The sequence below is a fragment of the Aptenodytes forsteri genome, unplaced genomic scaffold, assembly GCF_000699145.1.
Source record: "Aptenodytes forsteri isolate BGI_AS27 unplaced genomic scaffold, ASM69914v1 Scaffold8, whole genome shotgun sequence".
In the NCBI taxonomy this organism is placed as follows: Eukaryota; Metazoa; Chordata; class Aves; order Sphenisciformes; family Spheniscidae; genus Aptenodytes; species Aptenodytes forsteri.
Window position 1 is genome coordinate 8,333,236 of NW_008796218.1, and position 20,304 is coordinate 8,353,539.

At 42.0% G+C, this 20,304-nt stretch overlaps 1 protein-coding gene across 1 annotated transcript in view; it reads left to right on the forward strand.

Moving 5' to 3' along the window:
• MICALCL (MICAL C-terminal like) overlaps positions 1-20,304 on the forward strand; it is a 40,532-nt gene that overhangs the window by 17,208 nt on the left and 3,020 nt on the right. The window contains exons 6-9 of the mRNA XM_009288905.1: positions 1,564-2,791; positions 10,827-10,921; positions 13,007-13,099; positions 15,194-15,287. Of these exons, the coding sequence (XP_009287180.1) occupies positions 1,564-2,791; positions 10,827-10,921; positions 13,007-13,099; positions 15,194-15,287 (1,510 nt within the window). The remainder of the gene's footprint in view (positions 1-1,563; positions 2,792-10,826; positions 10,922-13,006; positions 13,100-15,193; positions 15,288-20,304) is intronic.

Sequence of the window (20,304 nt, forward strand, 5' to 3'; positions counted from 1 at the left end):
TAAAACACGATGTTTTCCCGTTTTTTTTTTTTTTTTTTTTTTTTTTTTTTTTTTTTTTAAAGGCTGAGGAAGGGTGGGCCTGCCATAAGTGCAGCGCTGCAGCAAGAGTTGTGACCGACTGTCCCAAGCAAAGGGCAGCATGTTCCCCAGACGCAGAGCTGGGTGGAGTGAGGACCAGCCCACGTCCTCTGTGTCCTAGCCCGTTGTCCTCACCCTTGGGTTAAACATGATTAAAATCGCTTGACCTCAGGTCTGCGTTAGAAAAAAATCAAGTCTTCCACATCCACGGTGGTAGCTGAAATCCGGTCCAGGACAATAGGGCCAGGAAGGGAACGTCCCAGGGGAGCAGAGCTGCACAATGCCGCCTGGCCGTGCTGCGCTCGAGGAGAGGTGACTCCTATGCTGCAGCTCCCACTCTATAAGCAGCACATAGCGGCCTTTTTCTTACTCTAAAGAGAGAGGATTAAGAGGGTGTTTATTTGTTTATTGGTGTTTCTCATGGTTTTTTATCTGAGATCCTGGCCAATATTAATTTTAGTCATCAAATATACCTGTGAAACAGGGAGTAATGATTTTTGCCTTACTTCTGATGCTTCTGGGAAACGGAAGTCAGACAGATTAATGGCTTCACCTGTGTGAATTTGGGAATCTGGCACATAAGTGGAAACAGGAATTGAATCTTCTCACCATCCTTTATTGCATAGCATTGAGGATAAAATGCCTCCCTTTTAAGAAGGAAAAAAACCCTCTAGTTTTCATCTGCTGGCTAGATAATGTGGACGTTTATCCTTGTTACTATCTCCAGCAGAAGAGTTTGGTGGCTAGAGTAATGAATTTAAGTCTTCACCAAAGGAAAAATAATCATAAGAGAGAACTAACTGAACTTTTTAAAACTACTGTGTTGCATTTTACAACCTCTTCTGGGTCAGTTCCTTCATTCCTACCTGTGCTATGTAAGCATGCAATATTACAATTACAATAGCAGTTGGAGAGGATGAATTGTGGTCCCTTGTGCTTGCTGGAAACTCTAAGGTGATGCAACTGGAATGCACACGGGAGAATAGAGCAAATCTGCTTTTGTTTATTTTCCTGTAGATAAGACTGTTTCTTTCTAAGGAAAATATTAAAGGTAATTCATAAAGATATGACACGTTCTTAGCATGAATAACATTATTTTTAGTCTATTACGATTTCCAGCAGTATTAGATCTCCACTCCTAGAGAAATATTAGCCCTTTAGGGAGGAAAACTTTTCTTATTGTGTTATCATCTACATATATATGTGTGTATATATGTGTATATAAAGTAAATATTATGTTTATTAGTATTATGTTAAGATTTGAAATTGGTTAAAATATTATATGAAATAAAAGATACATTAAACAATATTTTTAACCACTAAAATAATCTCTTTTCATGCACTTCACACTTGGCTTCTTACAAGAAACCACCAGAGGTTACAAGAGGACATTTCAAACCCTACAGCCCAGTATTTCAAAGAAAAGAAAAAGCCAGAGAGATGCCTGAAGACATCCACCTCTATGTGCCCCATTGTCCTTTTCAGAGCAGCACTAGAAGTTCTCCACGGACCCCCCCTGGGAATGGGACGCTGGCTGCTGATTTTTATGAGGCTGAAGATATAGATGGTGACATTGGGACATACACAGCCCAGGGCTGGAAGGAAAAAAACCTGAAATATACCTCTGAACCAGAAGATTTTAACTGGAAGACAAAAGTGCTGTCATCTCTGGATTTGAAAGAGAAAGATGGCAAAAATACAAGGCACCAAGAAGAAAAGCTTGAGCAAGAATTAAAGGAGGCAAAAAAGAGGCTGGTGCTTTGTACTCAACAGCAACCCTTGTTGTATGATTCAAACAGGACGGACTTAGGTGGAACCAGTCCAGGGTATCAAAACAAAGGAGCGCTGGGGACTTCAGAGGAGAAGAATGCTGACTGCAGAAAAGATGTGTTCAAACTATCTGGTTGTCCTGTGCCTCTCTTATTTGCAGACAATGCTCCACCAGCTTTGCCAGTTGACACAAAAGATGCTCTGAGGAGTCGAGATGCAGTTGCCAGGGAGCACGCAGCTGGCCAGCCAAAATCGCCACTGAGGCTCATAGCCAATGCGATCAAAAAGTCCATTTTGGAGCCTCTAACCTCGTCTCCAGAAGGACTAAAGCAGGACTCAGACAGCAAAACCAAAGCCTCTTCAGAACAAGCTTTCTTCAGCTTCCCCAGTACTCCTAGCTATTCCCTAAGCCAAACGAACAGTAACAATAATAGAGCAAATAACGCTCAGCCACAGGAGCTTAAAGTAGGGGAGTGGGCAGGAGAATATTTAGGAAATGGGAGCCTTCTCTCAAATCCATCTCATTTTTCTGCTGGCTCTGAAGAGAGATCTCCAAGGGATTACAGCGAGGAGGTATCCTTCCCAGTCTACAGTCCTCACACGAGGCCTTCCAAAATGACCAGTATACCTCAGAAATCATATTGCACTAGGATGGAGGATGTCCCAGGACTCCTAGAAAAGTTTACCTTTAAAGAGACTCCTCCAGGGGCTCCCATGGATGGCGTATTTATCTGTAATGAAAAGTGCCTCCTTCTGTCATCTCCAGAGCCCAAGAACACCTCCAAGGACAATCTGGATGACTCTGCACAGAAAGGGAGTCTTGGGTCGCTCTTTGATAGACTGAGAAGTAAAGTTCGTGACAGAGAAGGGAATTCCTTCCTGTCATCTCTGCCTTTCATGAAGGACCATTCTCCAGAAGACAGGCTACATTATCCTTCCACAGGTGAGGGCATGAGTGGAATTATTTATTTCTGGTAATAGCACTTAACATTTAAAAGACCTGTGTGTGATCATGCAAACACATACCTGTTGTATGCTATGTTTAATTTATAGTTACTTTCTACATAGAAAGACTGAATAAATATATCTTTTGGTTAATGTTTAGGAGTTGCTTCTGGTTTAAAGGAGCAGAGTGGATTTGCAAGCAGAGCGCAGCACTCTGGATCCAAGTTTGATCTGCTGCTCACTGCTGTTCAAAAGTGTTCGGGTCAGGAAAATGTAATCCCCGAGGTGGAAGGAGCGGTGAGGCAGAGTGAGATGCTGTGCAGAGCAGCTGCTGCTGTGACACTGAGTGTGTTGTGGAAGGGGGAGTACAGTGGGCAAGCAGAAGAACGAGCACCGAAAACTCCAGTGCAGTGTAGACTACATTTGCTACCCTTTCCATGAGGAGTTCAGCGACTGAAGCAATACAGTTGCAATAGCAAGAAGCTTTGCTTTGTGTATGTGCTTTCTCAGCAGGTGTCTCTTCAGCTCTGTCTGCTGCTGTAGTGACCGAACTGTAGACACACTTTTGGGAGCTTTGCAGTGTCATTAATATCCCCTTGTTCTTTTATTCGAGAGGAGATAGCACCTTATTGACATATTCTGACCTATTTGTGAGTCTATTTGGGCAGTGATTAAAAGGCATCAATTTTCATGTTTGCTTGTGAGAACAAGGTTAGTATTAAAATTGCAGACGAGTCTAAGAAATATTGATGTCAGACAAAGAGCAATCTGAGTAATCTGAGCATAGGCTCAGAAAGAATTAAGTGCGGCACAGTTTCAGATATGAAATACGAGGTATGAGAGCTGCACCCACCTGTCTTTCTCTGTGATCCATCTTCTCACTAGCCTACTGCAGAAAGTCACAGTTATTTAACTAAATAACTTATTGAATTTTATTGACATACCTGTTTGTTTCTTACTTTATTAAATTGCAACCCGAACTGTAACCTCAAAATTGCTGCTGTGCTGCAGCATTAAAATAACTATCTGTATGTAAAATGTGAAGTCACCGAAATGTTCCCAGTGAGCTGCCAGATCCTTTTTGCATCCTTTCTGCTTCAGAACTACTGCATACTGTGAGGAAGATATACAGTATACGAGAGACTTGATCTGAAGCTCATTAAAATCAATAGAATAACTCCTGCTCTCATTCCTGAATTTTTGGATTAGATTCTTGGAGCATCCTTTATCCAGCAACTCGCGAAACCAGGCATCCTCATTGAGCCGGAGGATGCTAAGGACTGCACTGAAGCCACAGAGAGTTGCTAGTGTTCACACTTGCCACGCTGTGGTCTTAAATGGGAGGCTTTTTCTGAGTCTATACCTAGTCATGACCCATCAACTAAGCCAAGTTGACTTGCTCTTAACTAAATGTATTACAATAATTGGTATGTTGTGTTCCTACTAAAATGGGAAAAGTTCTTGTTAGGTTTGAATAGTGCTATACTTTATTTATGTTTTTAATATTTTGGAAAAACATGCTGGTTTAATATGTGTTGCATTCCTCTGCTGTGCAAGCCAAAAGAGGAATTATTAAATTATTATAATTATTGAATATAGGCATTGCAAAGTCTGTTCAGAAGAAAAAAATGCAGCTTTGATCTAGCCATTTGCCCAGTAATCTGTCCTCTTCAACATTTCAACATTGCAGCTCCCTGAACTTTTTCAGACATTCATATTTGAGTAAATCAGACTGGTAAAGAGCCAAGTCCTGCCTGGCTCTCTAAAATGGCATTTCTGTCTCATATTGGCACTTGTCTGAGGCGCAGGCTTGGCAAACTTCAGTCATGAACTGATGACGAGCTTTAGCCCACATTACATGTCATTATTTTTCTCTTTTGAAATTTACCATGCATCTCAGAAAATTCTTTAAAGAAAAAAAAAATACTCCCAGCACCTTGCAGAAACCAATTTATTGAGGCTCTTTCTCATACTCCTCTTGGCTCTTTGCAGTAGGGCTTTTCTATCCTATTTGAGGCCAGACAGACTTGTTCTGTGCGAGTATGGTTGGTCTTACATTACGCTGGTGTTTTCTCCCTCAATGGGCTGTTGGCTTGTGGAGCCAAAGAATGAGCTGGGTGATGAAAGTCCATAGGCTTGAGATGAGACTGGGCAAGCTCATTGAAGAGAAATCCACTGAGGATTAACCAAATGCTTAGAAACCACTTCCAATTTAGAAAGCTCCTGAACTGAAAAATGCTTGGAGGCTGGGTGAGTGTTAAGGGGAGGAATCACGTATGACTGCCCGGTGCCTATAGTGTTCCTTTAGACATCCACTGCTGGAGACAGACTGGAAGGACCTTCAGTCTCACCCTACGCATCTACTTCTATGTTATGTTGCTCATCTTTCCCTACACCTTATCTTAGTTACTTCATCTGCAAATACACATCCAGATGTCTTTCCTATCCTGATGACTCCTGCAGTTCAGACCCAGGTGTCTGTCCAAACTAAAACTATATTCTGTCCTTCTGTCATCTCCTGCCAAGTGTTCAGCCACCGGCTGAAGCTCAGCATGAGGAAGCAGAGATCTTAATTACTCAGCAGCAGATTGCCTGTCGCTCAAACTTATGCCTGCAGTTACACCTTCCATATGGGTCATTCCAGCTTCTGATATCCGGACCTGGTCTAAATGCTTTCTGGCTAACACTTTCTGTTTCATGAAAGCTATTCCTCAGAGCCACTTGGAAATTTTGGGCTGTGCAGAGATCCGGCTGCACAGATTACCTGTAATCTATGTACCATAGATTACCTAGACAAATCTTACTGAAGCAATGGGGATTCATGCACTGTTTTCAGTGAGAGATTGATTTAAAAAAAAAATAAAATCCGATCTAAGTTTGCCTATAGAATATACAAATGTCCCTAAATAGCCACACTGGAGTTTCTAGGTGCAGTTCCAGATTTTTGATTTACTGCACAAGTATCTTTGAGGCTTTTGTCCTTTGATTCCTCCTTTGTGTTCCAACCTGCAGTTAAAAAAAAACCCAAAAACTCGATCAATAAAAATGATCAATCAGATGGTTAACCGTTCTCTCCTAAACCTACTTGCCCTTTTGAAATTCAAAAAAATGCCAAAGTGCCATGTTAGTTATAGATACTAAAAATCATTAATACCACAGAGAAACAACAGTAAAAAGAGAGCTAAGCCAGGTTGTATGAGAGAGTTGAAATCAGCAGTGTTTGTAATGAGACGTAGTAGTGGATCCAGGGCTTAGGTTACTTTTGACTTACAGACAGACCTTCCGAAGACCAGCCATGAAGATGGTTGGTTATTGGCAGATGTTTGTGACTGTGGGTTTGCTTCTTGATAGCGATTGAGATGTGGGAGGAGTATCTCTGTCCCTGACAGAGTAGGGATCGTGTGAAAGCATTCCTAGAATCATTCCTTAGATGAGTTGAGTTGTTATAACTCAGTTTGTGACTGTGTGTTGTTTACATGGCTCACTTCATTAAGCAGGACAACCAATTCAGCTGATGAGAAAATTAGATGTGTTATGAACTCACTTTGCTGTTTTTGTGCACTTTTAGGTTGAAAAGGGATTGCTTGCAAATATTTCAGGTTCATAGATGGTTCCCGTTACTGCATCTTTGTACTACTGAAAGTCTGTGTCTTTGCAATGTTCTTGTCAGCTAGGACACTGTTATCTTAGTGATTTCATATTTTAGAAGGGGAAATGAGGCACTACAAGATTAAATTACATGCCTAAGACCACACGAGAAATCCGAGGAGAAGCAGAGATGTGAAGCCAAATAGCCAAGCCCACTCTTGATTTCTACTGGCCTTTCTTTTCATCTCCTACCTCATGCCAATTCTCATCTGGTTTGGGACACCAGTGCCCCAAGAGATAAGTGTAGCTTTGCCTCTCTCTTTTGTAAAACACTGAACTGCTTTAAGTGGTCATGATTAACTCCAACGACTTTATAAAAATAGGAAGTCTTGGACACTTACAGAGGAAGCCAACAGATTAATATAACACTGTGTTATAAAAACAGTTCCTGCTCCAAGACTTTCTGTGTATTTAGACTACAGTCATTACTGTGACACAAAAACACCCCAGGAAAGGGAGGTGAGCTGTGACATGCAGAGTGACGGCAGCGATGGTTTTCCCTATAAATCTCCAGGACAATCAGCAGTGCTCCCACGTCTAACAGAAGGTATCACCTTCTTAACCTCTTCATATGACACCTCCCTCTTTGTTCAGAGGACCTCCAGTTTCCTAGGAAAACCAGTACCTTAGATTTACATGCTAAGGGATGGGTTCTCAAAAGCACTGGACTTTGGTCCAGTTGATCCTTCTGAATACAGTGAGGGTTTTACCGCTGACGGCATTCGATGGCAGTGCGCTTAGGCCAAAGCAAAGTGTCTTTGAGACCCACCCTTGGATTACCAAGCTGTAAAGAACTGGCCATAGGAAGGAATTTTAATTTTATGGATGTAATTTTTCTTGTCTCTTATGACATACACATATAAGGATACCAAGTCCCAATATCAAGAAATGGAGGTTTTCTCCAACTTTGTACTCTGAAGCGTATTCTGTGACACTGTCAGATTCAATAACAATTAATAATAATAATTAATACTCAGTTACCTGATTTACAGCTGTCAAATCACAGGAATGCTGGAAAGGTCTCTTGACCAAACTCCTAGTAGCTACTGTGAGGTAGAAATCAAGAATACATTAATAAAGATTTCAGAAATATTTGTTCCTTTCCCCTTTATAACTAATAATTAAAACTATATCTGACCGTTCCTAGTGATCCAAAGTCATGTTAGCTGGGGAGGCAAAGCTCTAGTATAACATATGTTAATTTGGAAGTTAGGGAGACGCCAGAGAACTTAAGAAATAAATCCCACTTTGAAGGAATGAGATGGCTGGAAAGAGAAAGCCCAAGTCTAGAAGTGTTAATATTTGGAAAAAAACATATGTTTTTGAGATCTTTTCTGTAGCTATGGAGCCTTAAAGCTTGACATATTTGGAGTAGACAAATTATTCTTATCTAACTTTATTATTGTAGTTCTAAGTTTCAGATTTAAATGACCAAGTAAGTGTAAAAGTCCCTAAGTTGAACATTTTTATGTGTGAACTCCTTGTCCAAATCCTCACAGCTGGCGACTAAATTCTGCCTATCCCACCCCTTTGGAGATGAGAAAGATTAATGCTCTGTTATCTATAGTAGAACATATAGATGCTGTAATACAGAAGAGTTTTGGGGTTTGGTGTTTTTTTTCCAAAATGGAATAAACTTGTGGTATTTTTCTCTAGCTCTGCATAAAGCAAGTTCATTCAGTGAGGTAATTCCTTACTATGCTCGTTATAGTTGTCTTGAAGTTGAAATTTGCATCTGGGGTACATTTTAGAGCATATTTCCGGTCTCTCCCACAAGGAAATAGCCAAAGAAAAATAGTTCAGCAGAGCACTGCGTGGCTGCCCTTTTCATGTTGAAAGAAATGCACTGTCCAACTGTTTTTATATCCCTGAAATGTGGCAGGACCACACATCTGGGAGCCAAAAACCTCTATTCTTATCCCAATTCTGTCACTCTCTGCTGTGTGTTGCCGGGCACCTCCTTGGAGCAGCCCATGCTTCAATTATCCACATTGTATTAGCAGAGAACATCAGTGCTGTGAAATGTATATGCAATGAATGTGACAGAGACCATAACTGTCAATGCACACAGGTAGATCCATCAGATGCCTCATCACTGAGTGGCTTCGTGTGGTCCTTCGTCCTGTAGGCTTTGTGGGTGGAGATGATGAAGGATGTTGCTGATTGCAGTCAGGTGGCTGTTGTCTCACAGGGCTGTGGGTACCACACCCCTTGAAAGGCTGAGCTGTTTTGGAGCAATCTAAATGGCTTTTCTCTGCAGAGCAAGGTGCAAATACCTGGCTTTCCATAGCAGATAGGCATTGGGAGGACTGTGGATGTTATGAATCTGTTCCGTGCACAGACATCAGCTTCCTCGTGCCCATGAGATGGCCCTTGGAAGTCCTTGGGGAAGTCATTGACCCTCTCTCTGTCCCAGAAAGGCAAACAGCTCCCGAGTCACACCCCTGAGGAGGAGGCAGGTGCCCTTGTGTTACAGCAGGCTGCTTTTCCTCTAGACCTTGTAACGCTTTTTAAATTATTGATATCACTCAAAGAGGAGGACACAGGGAAGAAGTCACTTATTCCCAAAGCTGAGAGAAGAAAGGGAGCGTGTAATTGCTTGTGTTTCCAGCCCTGCCAGGCTGTAAGGTTTGCTGCAGGCATATTATGGAACTTGATTTCACCAGCGGCCTGACCGCAAGGTAGTTACTGCAAACTTTTGGTTGCACAGTGAAAAGCAAGGTAGGCGAGTTTAATCCTCAAAAGAAATAGTAACTGTGATACCCCCATGCCTTCCTCCATTTCGTGCACTGGGAAGGGCTTTACAGCTGACTGTCCCTGCTGGGGGCAGAGACAGGGCACAGCTGGATTTACACTCTTGTCCACAGAGTGTGGGGCAGTGCATGGCACCGGTGTGACCCCAGCAATCGTGAGCCATCGGAGAGTCCCCAGCAGGTCAGGAAGTGGGAGCTGTGTCCCTCCTCCAAGTGCTGCGAGGTGTGGGGTGGCAGCCTGGGCAATTCTGGAGCAGGGGAATCACGCGTGCGGCTGGAGTCCCACCTGGCATTTCTGCCAGGGCTATTGCACCTCCTGGTGCCCAAGGACTTGCCCTGCAAAAAGGAGGGCAGGACCCAGGTCTGCTCCACTGGACCCTCTGAGCGTGCAGCTTCATTGATGCAAGGACTGGGTGCTTCTAAAATTGAGATTGCCGAGAAAGATCAGAATTTCTGCCTCAAATTACTTGGACTTGCTTTCATTGCTTTACTGCCTGTGATGAAGGTATTTCATAGATCCTGATTTTAAATTATGTTATGAGACAAAAGTCCTACTTCAGGACTGGGATTCAGGACATGGCAAAGAAGAAACATTTACACTGGGAGAATGGGAAGTGATTTTAATGTGAATACAACTTGCACATAGAAAGCCAACTGTTACCTCGCAGATACAAAGAAAAATGGCTCTGTTAGCTTTAAATAATGTACATTTCCAAGATGTTGCCCAGCTGTTAATCATTAACCCTGTAGCAGGTTGAAGCGTAGAGACAGATGTTCCAAAAGCAGTTTTATTTTCTGGAATAAAGAGAATGAAGCTATGAATTAGACAAATTAAGAAGAAATTCAAATATTTACACCCAGTTGAAATAAGATGCTGGAAAAACAGGCATGATAAAATTGCTGCAATTAAATGTAATTTAATTTATAATTCTGAAAGCATGCTTCTTCCAGAGGCAGCCTTTGAGTTTTCCTTATGGAGTGCATTGTTGTGATGTATGGATTTTCCTGACTTATTATGGCATTTTAATCAACAGTTCAATGATGTGATAATATTCCTAAAGCAGAAAAATAAGTGACGTTTGTTTAGACATAATTAATGAAATATTTATGTTGCATGAGGCTGTGTGATAAAGCCTTGTTCTCTTAGTCCATTTGCTTCTGATTACATTTGTGATTTTTTTATATGACCAGACATTCTGACGCCAACTATTTTACACTGAGCAGATGTCATGTAGTAAAAATGGGTGCCAGATGCTACAAGCCACATAAGGGTAATTTGTTTAAGAGCTGGCTCAGACTTTTTGCATTCAATTACACTGTATAGTGAGCCTTATACAATCATTTGGGTAATATGGCTAACTTCAGATATACATTTTAATGAATGTTGAGTGCGTTCAGAACAGCATGCTACATGCAGGATGTTCAACGAATTAATTTATTTGTATGTAATACCTGAAAAAAATCAAATATACCCAGACAGAGTTTTTGACAGGGATCAAAAATTTAATGCCGTGAGCCAAATTTCCAAATTGCTCTAGGTGCTGCTGATTAGAACTCAGGACAGGTGCAAAGTGTCTGTGTAAGTTAAAGAACAGTATTTTTTTGCTTCACTATTTTGTTCCTGCATTTTAGGATGTGAACACCTACCTGTCAGAAAACAAGCTACCGAGTATTCTACTTCTTCCTCCGATGATGAATTTGAATCCAAGCCTTCATTAACACACAAGGTAACCTTGACTTGGAAACAAAGATATTTCCTCAGTTGGACTGTATTTAAGATTCATCATATGATTTTGGTCTAAAACACACCACAGTTTCTTAAAGTGGGGATGGGAACGCTTTATCAGTGGAGGTTATGTGTCATGGAGAGAAAAATACATTAAAACTCTGTAAGACAGATGAAAATCAAAATTTCTGTTTCCTCTTTGGATCTTTAATTCCCCCAGGTTACACCAACATTGACAGAGAAGGTCTTAATTTGACAAGCAGACATGTTTCACTGAAACCACTTCGAAGCTGCATTCTTAAGTGGCCTTAATATGTAGCCAAACAAGCAAACTGTTGAAAAAATTAATCCAAACAGATGCAGATTTCCCTTGGGGAAATAAAACTTCATTTGAGAGGCGCTACAGGCAGGTTGTGTGGAAAACGCTGTGTTTATCCTAATCAGCACGACTGCGTGAATCATGAAGTCGCACCCAGACTATACACCGGCTGCACACCGGGGGTCTTCAAGCCCTAACTCGATTCCTGTGGCTAGCAGGAGCGGTGGGATTAAAGCACCAGTGAACTCTTGATAGCAAGCTCTGATTTGAAGAAACAGAGCTTTTATTGCCTGTATAGCTCATCAGAAATATGGTTACCTCTTTCCTGTAGAGGGAATACCAGTAAGTGGAATTAACAGTACGAGGTGGCCTTTTGATTTGTTGCCTTTGAGGGGAAAAAAAAAAAGCAAAGCTAGAGGCTGCCCAGTACACTGAAAAAACAGCTGAGCTGAAAGCTAAGTGGGGCTTTGAATGGAAACCCAGTTGCACAGCTCCAGAGGAACCGCAGTGCCACGAGGTAGAAGCGCAGCAGCGTGTGGCAGCATGTACCGCCAGTGTCTGTGTCAGGATGCGCTGAGATGTCAGAATTCATCATTCATCTTTCCTGTTACAGGAAAGACAATCCGTAGTAAGATAGTATTATAGTGAATTAAATAAAGTTTAAACAAAATAGAAAAAAGAAGGGAGACATGGCAGAAAACTCAACAGGAGCAACTCCCAGCAGTTCAGGCAGCCCCAGGGAGAGGCAGGACCAGGCAGTGGGGAAGGCAGCGCTGCCAGGGCAGCTGCCAGAAACGGGGTGAATGAGCAGCTGTTGCACACGGGCGTTAGCAGTGACTCAGTTTTGATGCACGTTCCCCACTCAGCTTATTTCTCTCGGCTGCCTCCTAGCACTTCTTCTCATGCCAGCACTGGCTGCTATTTTGCCAGTACCACTGTTTTTCTCTGGCAAAACTCAGTGGGAATAATTTTAGTGGCTTCCTGGCTTGTTAGTTTTTTAATCATCTTGTCTATGGTGTTCATGTATTCTGTCTCCTCTAAAATGGGAAAATCACAGCCTCGAAGCACTTCCAGATAGCTTGGGTCAAGGGCAAGATGGAGCAAGCGTGGGTGATTCCCTCGGCCAGCCCTGCAGCACGTGCTGCCCCGCTTTTCAGGCAGCAGTGACAGGTGCTCCAAGGAAAGGCAAAAAACCTCTGTAATGCAGTAGAGAAACGGCACTGGGGAAGGTTTCGCAGGGCTTCAGGTAGTGTCCTACGATGGCTGTTTCTTTCGGATACGTTCCTCTTACTGTGTTACAAATGATCCAAAGTGAATTTTACTACTTAGCAGCTACAGCAATGGAAATGGGTTGAGTTTCCTTAAACTGGTGCCTCCCACTGCCTGTGCCTGGCTTCCTCCCTGATCACGGTGATGTCTGCAGAAGCCATGTATGTTGAATATAGTCAACTTTGAGATTCAGACATTTTTTTATTGATAGACACAGTTCACACTCACTTAAGGTTGCAATAAGACCTTGTAATGATTTGAAGTCAATGTAGGCAAATGCACGAAAATATTCCTACGTGAATATTTTCATTTCGGTTAGGTTGCCCCACACACCCTGCAGTAGCTCACCTCGCTTTAAGCAGGGGAGTCGGGTTAGACGATCTCCAGGGGCCTCTCCCAACCTCAATGGTTCTGTGATTCTGGGGAAGGTTTGAGAAAACCTGTGGTGGCACACTTACGCTTTGATTGCCTCTTTTTTCCCCTCTCTCTTTTTTGTAGGCAAAAAGGACTCTCAGAAGGAGAAGGAAGCTGGAGAAGGAGACAAAGCAATTGATTAAACAAGAGGAGCTGAAGAGGCTTCACAAAGCACAGGTGAAAATGTAGCTTGCAGATGTCCCATTTATCTCCCAAGAGCGGCTAGCGAGGACAGGAGGTATCCAGTGTGGGCTCTGCACCTCTCCTCGCTCCTCACTGTGGCTCACTGCCTTCTGTGTTGAAATCCCTCCAAAACATCAGGAGCAAGAAGATGTATGTGGCAGGGCCTTGCAACTCTATATGTGACAAATCCACGTGTGCCCCAAGAGATCATCGTAATTTTGTAATTGTGTATGAAGAACAAGAGGGAATAGTGACTGGCAATAAGAGAAGAATACACTGAAGAGGGAAAGAGATAGAAAGGGGAAATAATATCAGCCCCTGAGAACGTCAGAAACTCAGCTATTACCCCTATGTACTACAGGAGGGTACGAAAATACAGTGATGGTTTTTGTTCTCTCTCTGCCATAACAGTGAAGGTCAACCATTTTCTTTGTTAATGATGGAAAGTCACTTCACTTTATGCAGGCCCTGCTCTTTGGAAAATGCTGGAAAAGCTCTGGACTCTGCTAATGTTTTAGTATTTCCAATTACAGTTCAAAGATTTGAGAATGCACTTCTGCATGACTTGATCTCAGGCTGTGTTCTCTCAGGTGTCAAAATTTTCAGGTTTATTTCACTTACCACACATACATATCTATATGCATATATATACACACACACACAAATCTTAATGGCTTATGTGGCCGTTAGCATTTTTTTTGTGTGCCTGTGCTGTAGCATAGGGCAGAGAAACCTGAGCTAGATTTAATCTCAATAATTCAGGTTGTAATGGTAATCGAGATATGGTAGTGGGGAGAGCAGGCTTTTTGAAGGCAGAGTTGTCTGTCATCTTCTGTTTTATTACTTTGTGTGCCTGTGCTGTAGCATAGGGCAGAGAAACCTGAGCTAGATTTAATCTCAATAATTCAGGTTGTAATGGTAATCGAGATATGGTAGTGGGGAGAGCAGGCTTTTTGAAGGCAGAGTTGTCTGTCATCTTCTGTTATATTTCTATAGCAGGTGGATAGTTTTGGATGGAGCTTCCACTTGCTATTTCTGTACCAATATTAAATTAAAAAAGAAAATTAATAAGTTGCTTTTCAGATGTGAATCTGAAATCTCCGTTTTTGCAGACATCACTGCTTTTGCAAAATGTATAACTGAAAAGGAGAGAAATTTTGTGTTTGAACCAGACAGTGGATTTTAGAAAATGCTAATATCTAGCTGTTGTTATAAAATCCGTGACAGAATAAAACCCATGGGAAAGAAGAATAGTATCTTATTTCATCCAAAGTAAGAGCAACTATGTTATAGTTTTTACCTGAGAACTGTAAATTATCTCAAGGTAAAATTAGATGCATACATGCCTTCTCTTATTTACTGCTTTGTGGAAATAATCAAGTCCAAACTTTTCGAACCATCTTTCGTGTTTGTTAGGCTGTTCCTGAGGGCTTGGCTTGGTATGCCCTAACACAGCCTGAAATGGGAACTGCGGAGCATCTCTCTTCGACAATTCAACCTTTTAAGGTGTTTCATGCTTATTATCCACATGGCACCTCCGAAAATCTTATTTAAAAGGGGGTGGACCAGTGAATGTAGAAGTCCTTCCTGAAGTGCCACTGAATTATCATTTCTTAGCTATTAGACCCTTTCCTCCCTGTGTCAAAAGCTTGTGAAATATAAAAGCAAAACAAACAGCAAAACCCTATGGACAACAAAATAGCTAGCAAAGCTTTCTAGCTGTAAACCTTCAATATTTATATGAGCTTTATTCATGTAGCATCTCAGAATATGTGCCTCTGAATGTGTAATGTATTGACTTTTCACACCTTGTGAGGGACAGAAACGTCATGATCTCTGTTTTACAACGGAAGAGCTAAAGTTCAGAAAAACTGAGGTTCTTTCAGTACCTACGATACTTACCCACATAAAAATGTAGATAGATACCTAGTGCTTAAATTGCTTAAGCACCTAATATGCTCAATGAATTTGCAAATCCCATGACTCTTCTGAGACCTTTTCAAGCTGTTTCTCTAACCACTGAGACCATCTTTTGCCTCTGAATTCTTAAGCTATGTCTGTAGCTTTTATACCACTACAATTTTGCAGGCAGTCCAGCGCCAGCTAGAAGAATTGGAGGAAAGACAAAGAGCTCTGGAGATTTTTGGTGTCAAACTGGAGCGAGAACTAAGAGGAGAATCAGGTAGATGAAGCAGTGTGTGTGTGTGTTTGGTGGTGGGTTTTTTAAATCTTTTTCAAAGCAGAGGGGTTTTAATGATTGTCATAGAAATAGACTTCAGTGCAGAATCCAAAATGAAACAATAACTGTAAGGACAAAAATCAGTGTTTACCCCTTTTCCTCAAACTCTGTTAGCTCAAGCACTTTTACACTGAATGCTATAAATTTTCTGTTGGTTATCACAGATTTGGAATTATTTGCCTTGCTATTCAACCTTAATCTACATTTTCCCCCCACACCTTTTAAAATCCCATCCTGAGCTTAATTTCATCTTCTGGAGGGAACTAGTGAGGTTTCCAGGAGCTGTATCTCAGTTACCAAGCCAGCAGCAGTCCGTGCCTAGTAACAGAGTCCTTAATGACTTCTCCCAGAGTGTGAAATGCCATTAATACGATTAGAGCCGGTGGCCATGCTATAGCAACAGCAGCATGCAGGCACACAGACCCAAATCGCACAGCTTTCCCCCCAACGGGTGGAAGATAACAGGGATGTCATCCTGGCCCTGGTCAGAGGCAAGGTTTTCACTCGCTTGAACCAACAGTCCCAAACACCCAGGACTGCGGCACCCTCCCACCGGCCCAGCCTTACCAATGCTTCCCAGTGTGCGTGGGGTGAAGCTGGGGAGACCTCCTGCAGAGGGACAGGACATCTAGGGGCTCCTGCCAGGCTCAAAACGGGGATGGGAATGTGAACCATGCATGTAAGGGACTTCAGAGGGGTTGCGGTTCTGTGCTGAAAGGACTCTGGGGAGCTGACAGCCCAATTGCAAACGTGTCTTTATTGACCTCCGTTTTAGAAAGCTGAACCTCGTGCTTTCATGACAGGCAGTTGCACAACACTGAAAACCTAGACATGTTTTGGCACCTGATCTTGTTGTCTTAGCTAGGCAACCCAGCAAAATCTCTACATGCTGGCTTTTTTAATGCCATCTTTTCTTAGCAATTATCACTCCTATTCTAACACTGAACTAATTGGTTCAGCAAGAGAGCATTTGTCCAACCTTTTATATTTATTAACTAATTTCCTATAATTGATAGTGCCAACCTATTTCAAATGTTATTTAAAAGGCTAACATCATTTTTTTTTTCTTAAATGAAAACATAACCATTTATCAAATGGCACCCACCTTACCGCCTATGAGAAAGTCTGCTAAAAAGACTTTGAGGATTTTGAGTGTTAGCTTTTTTCTTTACTGCTGATTTGTATAAGGGTGGATGTTTTTTGGAAATGTCAAAAATACAGAGGAACAAGAGGCTTCTAGCTCTTGGGATAGACACCGAATACCAGGATAAATGGCCTAAAGCCACCTCTTGTTTTTGCTGTTGTGACAATTGCATTTCCTAAAGAAGGCTGTCTGCCAACAGATTGATGCTTCTCATTCTCTTCCCATCCTTAGTAATTGGATTGCCCTCATTAAGGTGAAAGTACTATTTTTTCTCCCTGTTGATTGTTTGTGTGTAGGTGGCCAGTTACAAATAGGGCAGATACTGAAACGTAGGATGTTACTGTGTCTCAGTAACTCTTCTGGTGCAAAAGCACGAAGCCATAAGTTTCCCAAACAAAATGTGAGTGCTTTGTTGCTTGTAATAACATATGTGTAATGATGCAGGAATCAGTGAGTTTAAGATTCTGTTCAACCTTCTTAAAAATAATGACCATTATTTTTTAATGAATGACCAGTGTTTATTAGGTTAAGTTGTATTTAAGCAGGTCTGCGCTTATGCAATTCAAGTGATTTAATAGGTATTATTAAGGTAATTAGAAAACGATCACAGTTCAGCAATAATATTGAGCTGCAAAGCTTGTGAATAACCAAATTTAGACACAGGCCTGCAAACACTAGTCTTCAGTGACATTTACGCAACTCTCCTCTAATAATTCTGTAAGCCCAGGATGAATGGCCCCTTTGTTAGGGGGAGTTATTCATTAGCTCCTCAACTGTATTAGAAGAGAACATGCGTGGGTGTGAAACAACTGCCATGAAGACTGATGAGCAAAATGAGGCTTTGATGATCTTCTAATTGTAGTGACAACAATTCATGCATTTAAAAAAAAAAAAAAGAAATAATATAAGTCCTATGAATAATTTTTCATGCCCGTTATTCCCTTTATTCTGGTTCAAAATACCAAATAATAAATCACTAATGTACCATTGCTTTGTTTTCCACTGACATTTGTGGAGGCTTATGGAGATCTTCTGCCTACAAGAAAATACAGAAATAAAAATCTCGAAACACGTTTTCCACTGAAATTAGCATAACTGATCAGTTGACTAAACAAATCATGAAGAATGATGGTAAAGAAGAAAATCTGTGTTGAGAGAACATTAAGAAATCTCTCCATGTTTTGGAAGGTGAACAAGTATCTGCACGTTGCAGCTAGTTTTTTATTTCATAAGGAGCATATCCAAGGTTTCTCAGAACTTTTGACAGAGTCAAAAGAAATCAGTTGAAAACCTGTAGGAATAAGAAATATGAGGTTTGGCTGTTCCTAAAAAGGCGCACACTGGCCGAGCCCCCTTTACTGTGTGACTGCTGTATGGAAGGACAGCGTCGCATCACTCTGGAGAACAGAAGGTTGAGTGTTCAGTAAATACTCCTCTGCAGCCTGTCATTCCCTCAAAAGTGTTTTCAGAACAGTGTTCAGTAAATAATCCTCTGCAGCCTGTCATTCCCTCAAAAGTGATGAAAATAGAAATAGCTACAATGTAATTAGAGGAATATCTGACTTTCAAATGGGGTCTAGGTTAAAGGAGATTTGGGTAAACCAGGAGGAAAGTTTTGCTTTAGCAATGCTGTAAGAAAAAGCTAGCGTGGCTCACAAAACAAACTCACAAATTGTTTTCCCCTCTAACCTTTAAACAGATCTGTCGTACTGCGTTATACAAAAGACTTCATTGGCTTGTTCCACCCTTGGAAGGCATAAAACACTCCATCAGATTTAAATAACTATTAACATTAACAAACATTTGAAAAGCTCAGGGGAAAAAAATGCCCCTGGGGACACTTGGGGGGCATTCTGTGGGATAGAGAAGGAGGAAAAACAAGGGCTATTTTTATTTCAGCTTGCACTGAGGATTTTGCTAAAATGAGTGGCATTTTTGCAAAGTGTGTTACTCTCTGCTTACCTCAATCAACGGATGATACACAGTCTTTTATTAGATATATAGAGATTTTAAAGGTAAAGAGGAAACATTAAAAAAAAAAAAAATTTGCCTAATCAAGAAAATGGCAAAAAGGGAATAGTAACCCTCGGTGTGCGTGCAGGACATAGGCATACCTGCAATTGCAATGTTTTTACTGACAGTAAGATAGATCAAATTTTGATGATAAGTTCTGATGGTGGCATACGAAGACCTAAGGCTCTGAATACTAATGCTGCATCCCTGCATTAGATCTGTGAGAAACCACCGTTGGCATGTCCCAGCAAGAACTGCTCCAGCAGTCACTCTGAGAAGACATTTTTTTATCACCTCTTGCTGACCTGGAAGATCCCTCAGGAACACATCCATTACTGCCAAGTTTTAATGGAATCAGGCAGAAATCGGACCAAGATTGCTCTGCCCTCTCCTGCTGCTTTATCCTACCGTTCCATGGTAGCTTCAGATTGGGGTCAAATGCTGATGAGAAATTGCAGAACTGCACCCAAGCCAGCATGACCCCTGTCCTCAGCGTGGGGGCCCATGTAATTCCTCCAACACTGGCAGGAGATGACCTGGGCTCTCTGGGATGACAGTGCCTGGTGAAGGCACGCAAATGGGCTGGTGATCCCAAACACCCAACAATTTCCCTCCTGCTCAGGAAGATTGCTAAAGGGCTGCATTGGGTGAGAGCATTACTGCCCAAAGGAGATGGGCTTTAAGCTGCTGTTCTTGAGTGGAGTCACATCCTGACTTTGATGTTAAAGTGAGGAACACCTGAAGCAGTAGAGGCAAGAGGGTAATTCCTGGGGCCGAGAACAAGGTGCATTTCAAAACAACAGAAAGGCATCTGAAACACTGCTGAGCTGTCCAGGACTCTGGCTATCTCTCCACTTGGTAACCTAGTTTAATGATACTCTTGTAATTGTCATCTCTGGAGCTTGAATCTGAGACCTTTGGGCTTAAATTTCAGCGTGCTCAGTCATCTGAAATAAAGGTGCAGTCATCTTAAAGTAGGAGAAATCACATAAGTCTCCATCCACAGAAAATTGTCAGCCTGGTTTATGGGGATTTTATACTTGGTTGTCTAGCAGCATGATGTAAGGACTGAGGAGGAGAGCGCTGTGTTCCCCTGCCTGCTGGTGGCACCTCATTTTGCTTTGTCCCATGTTCAGCTGTCCCTGCCTCCAACACATAGCGGCAGCATGGTGGGGTGTGCAACTACCATGTGCTGAGGCAGGAGCATGGGCTGGCTGTTGGTTTTATGCTTCTGAAGAGGTCAGCGTGTCCCCTAAATTGTTGCCTCAACCTAGAGTAGTGCAAGATACTTGCTTCCTATAAGCGATCGCTATTTTGTGGCAACAGAGGGTGGATGGGCAGAGCAGAGTTGTGGGAGGTGTGTTTGCAGTGCCATCGCTGCTGCTGTAATTCTGTATCAAAGGGTGGTGGGGTGGTTTTGTTTTGTGAGAAAATGAATGGAAAATGTGAAGTGATGAGTGTGTTAAAAAGGACAGCGAGGAAACGAAATACATGTGCTCTGACTTGCCACTTGAAAACACCCAGGGGTTCTTCATTGCCAAAGATTTTTGTACAGATGGCATCTTAGGAGCAGTAAAGGCTCTTTCTGGTGAAAGAGAAATCCGTCCTCCTCTTCAGCAAGGCAGAGTCAAGCTGTGAGCTCTTTGGGAGAGAGACCATCTCGTGTTTTCTGTCTGTATAGTGCCTACCGGTGATGCCCTGGCCCAAAGTGTTACAAAACCACCCAGTAATAATAGATTTGTCCTGTCCCACAGCCTTTCCCATCATTCAAAGCAGATGCAGATTTAGAGGCCAGTTGGCAAA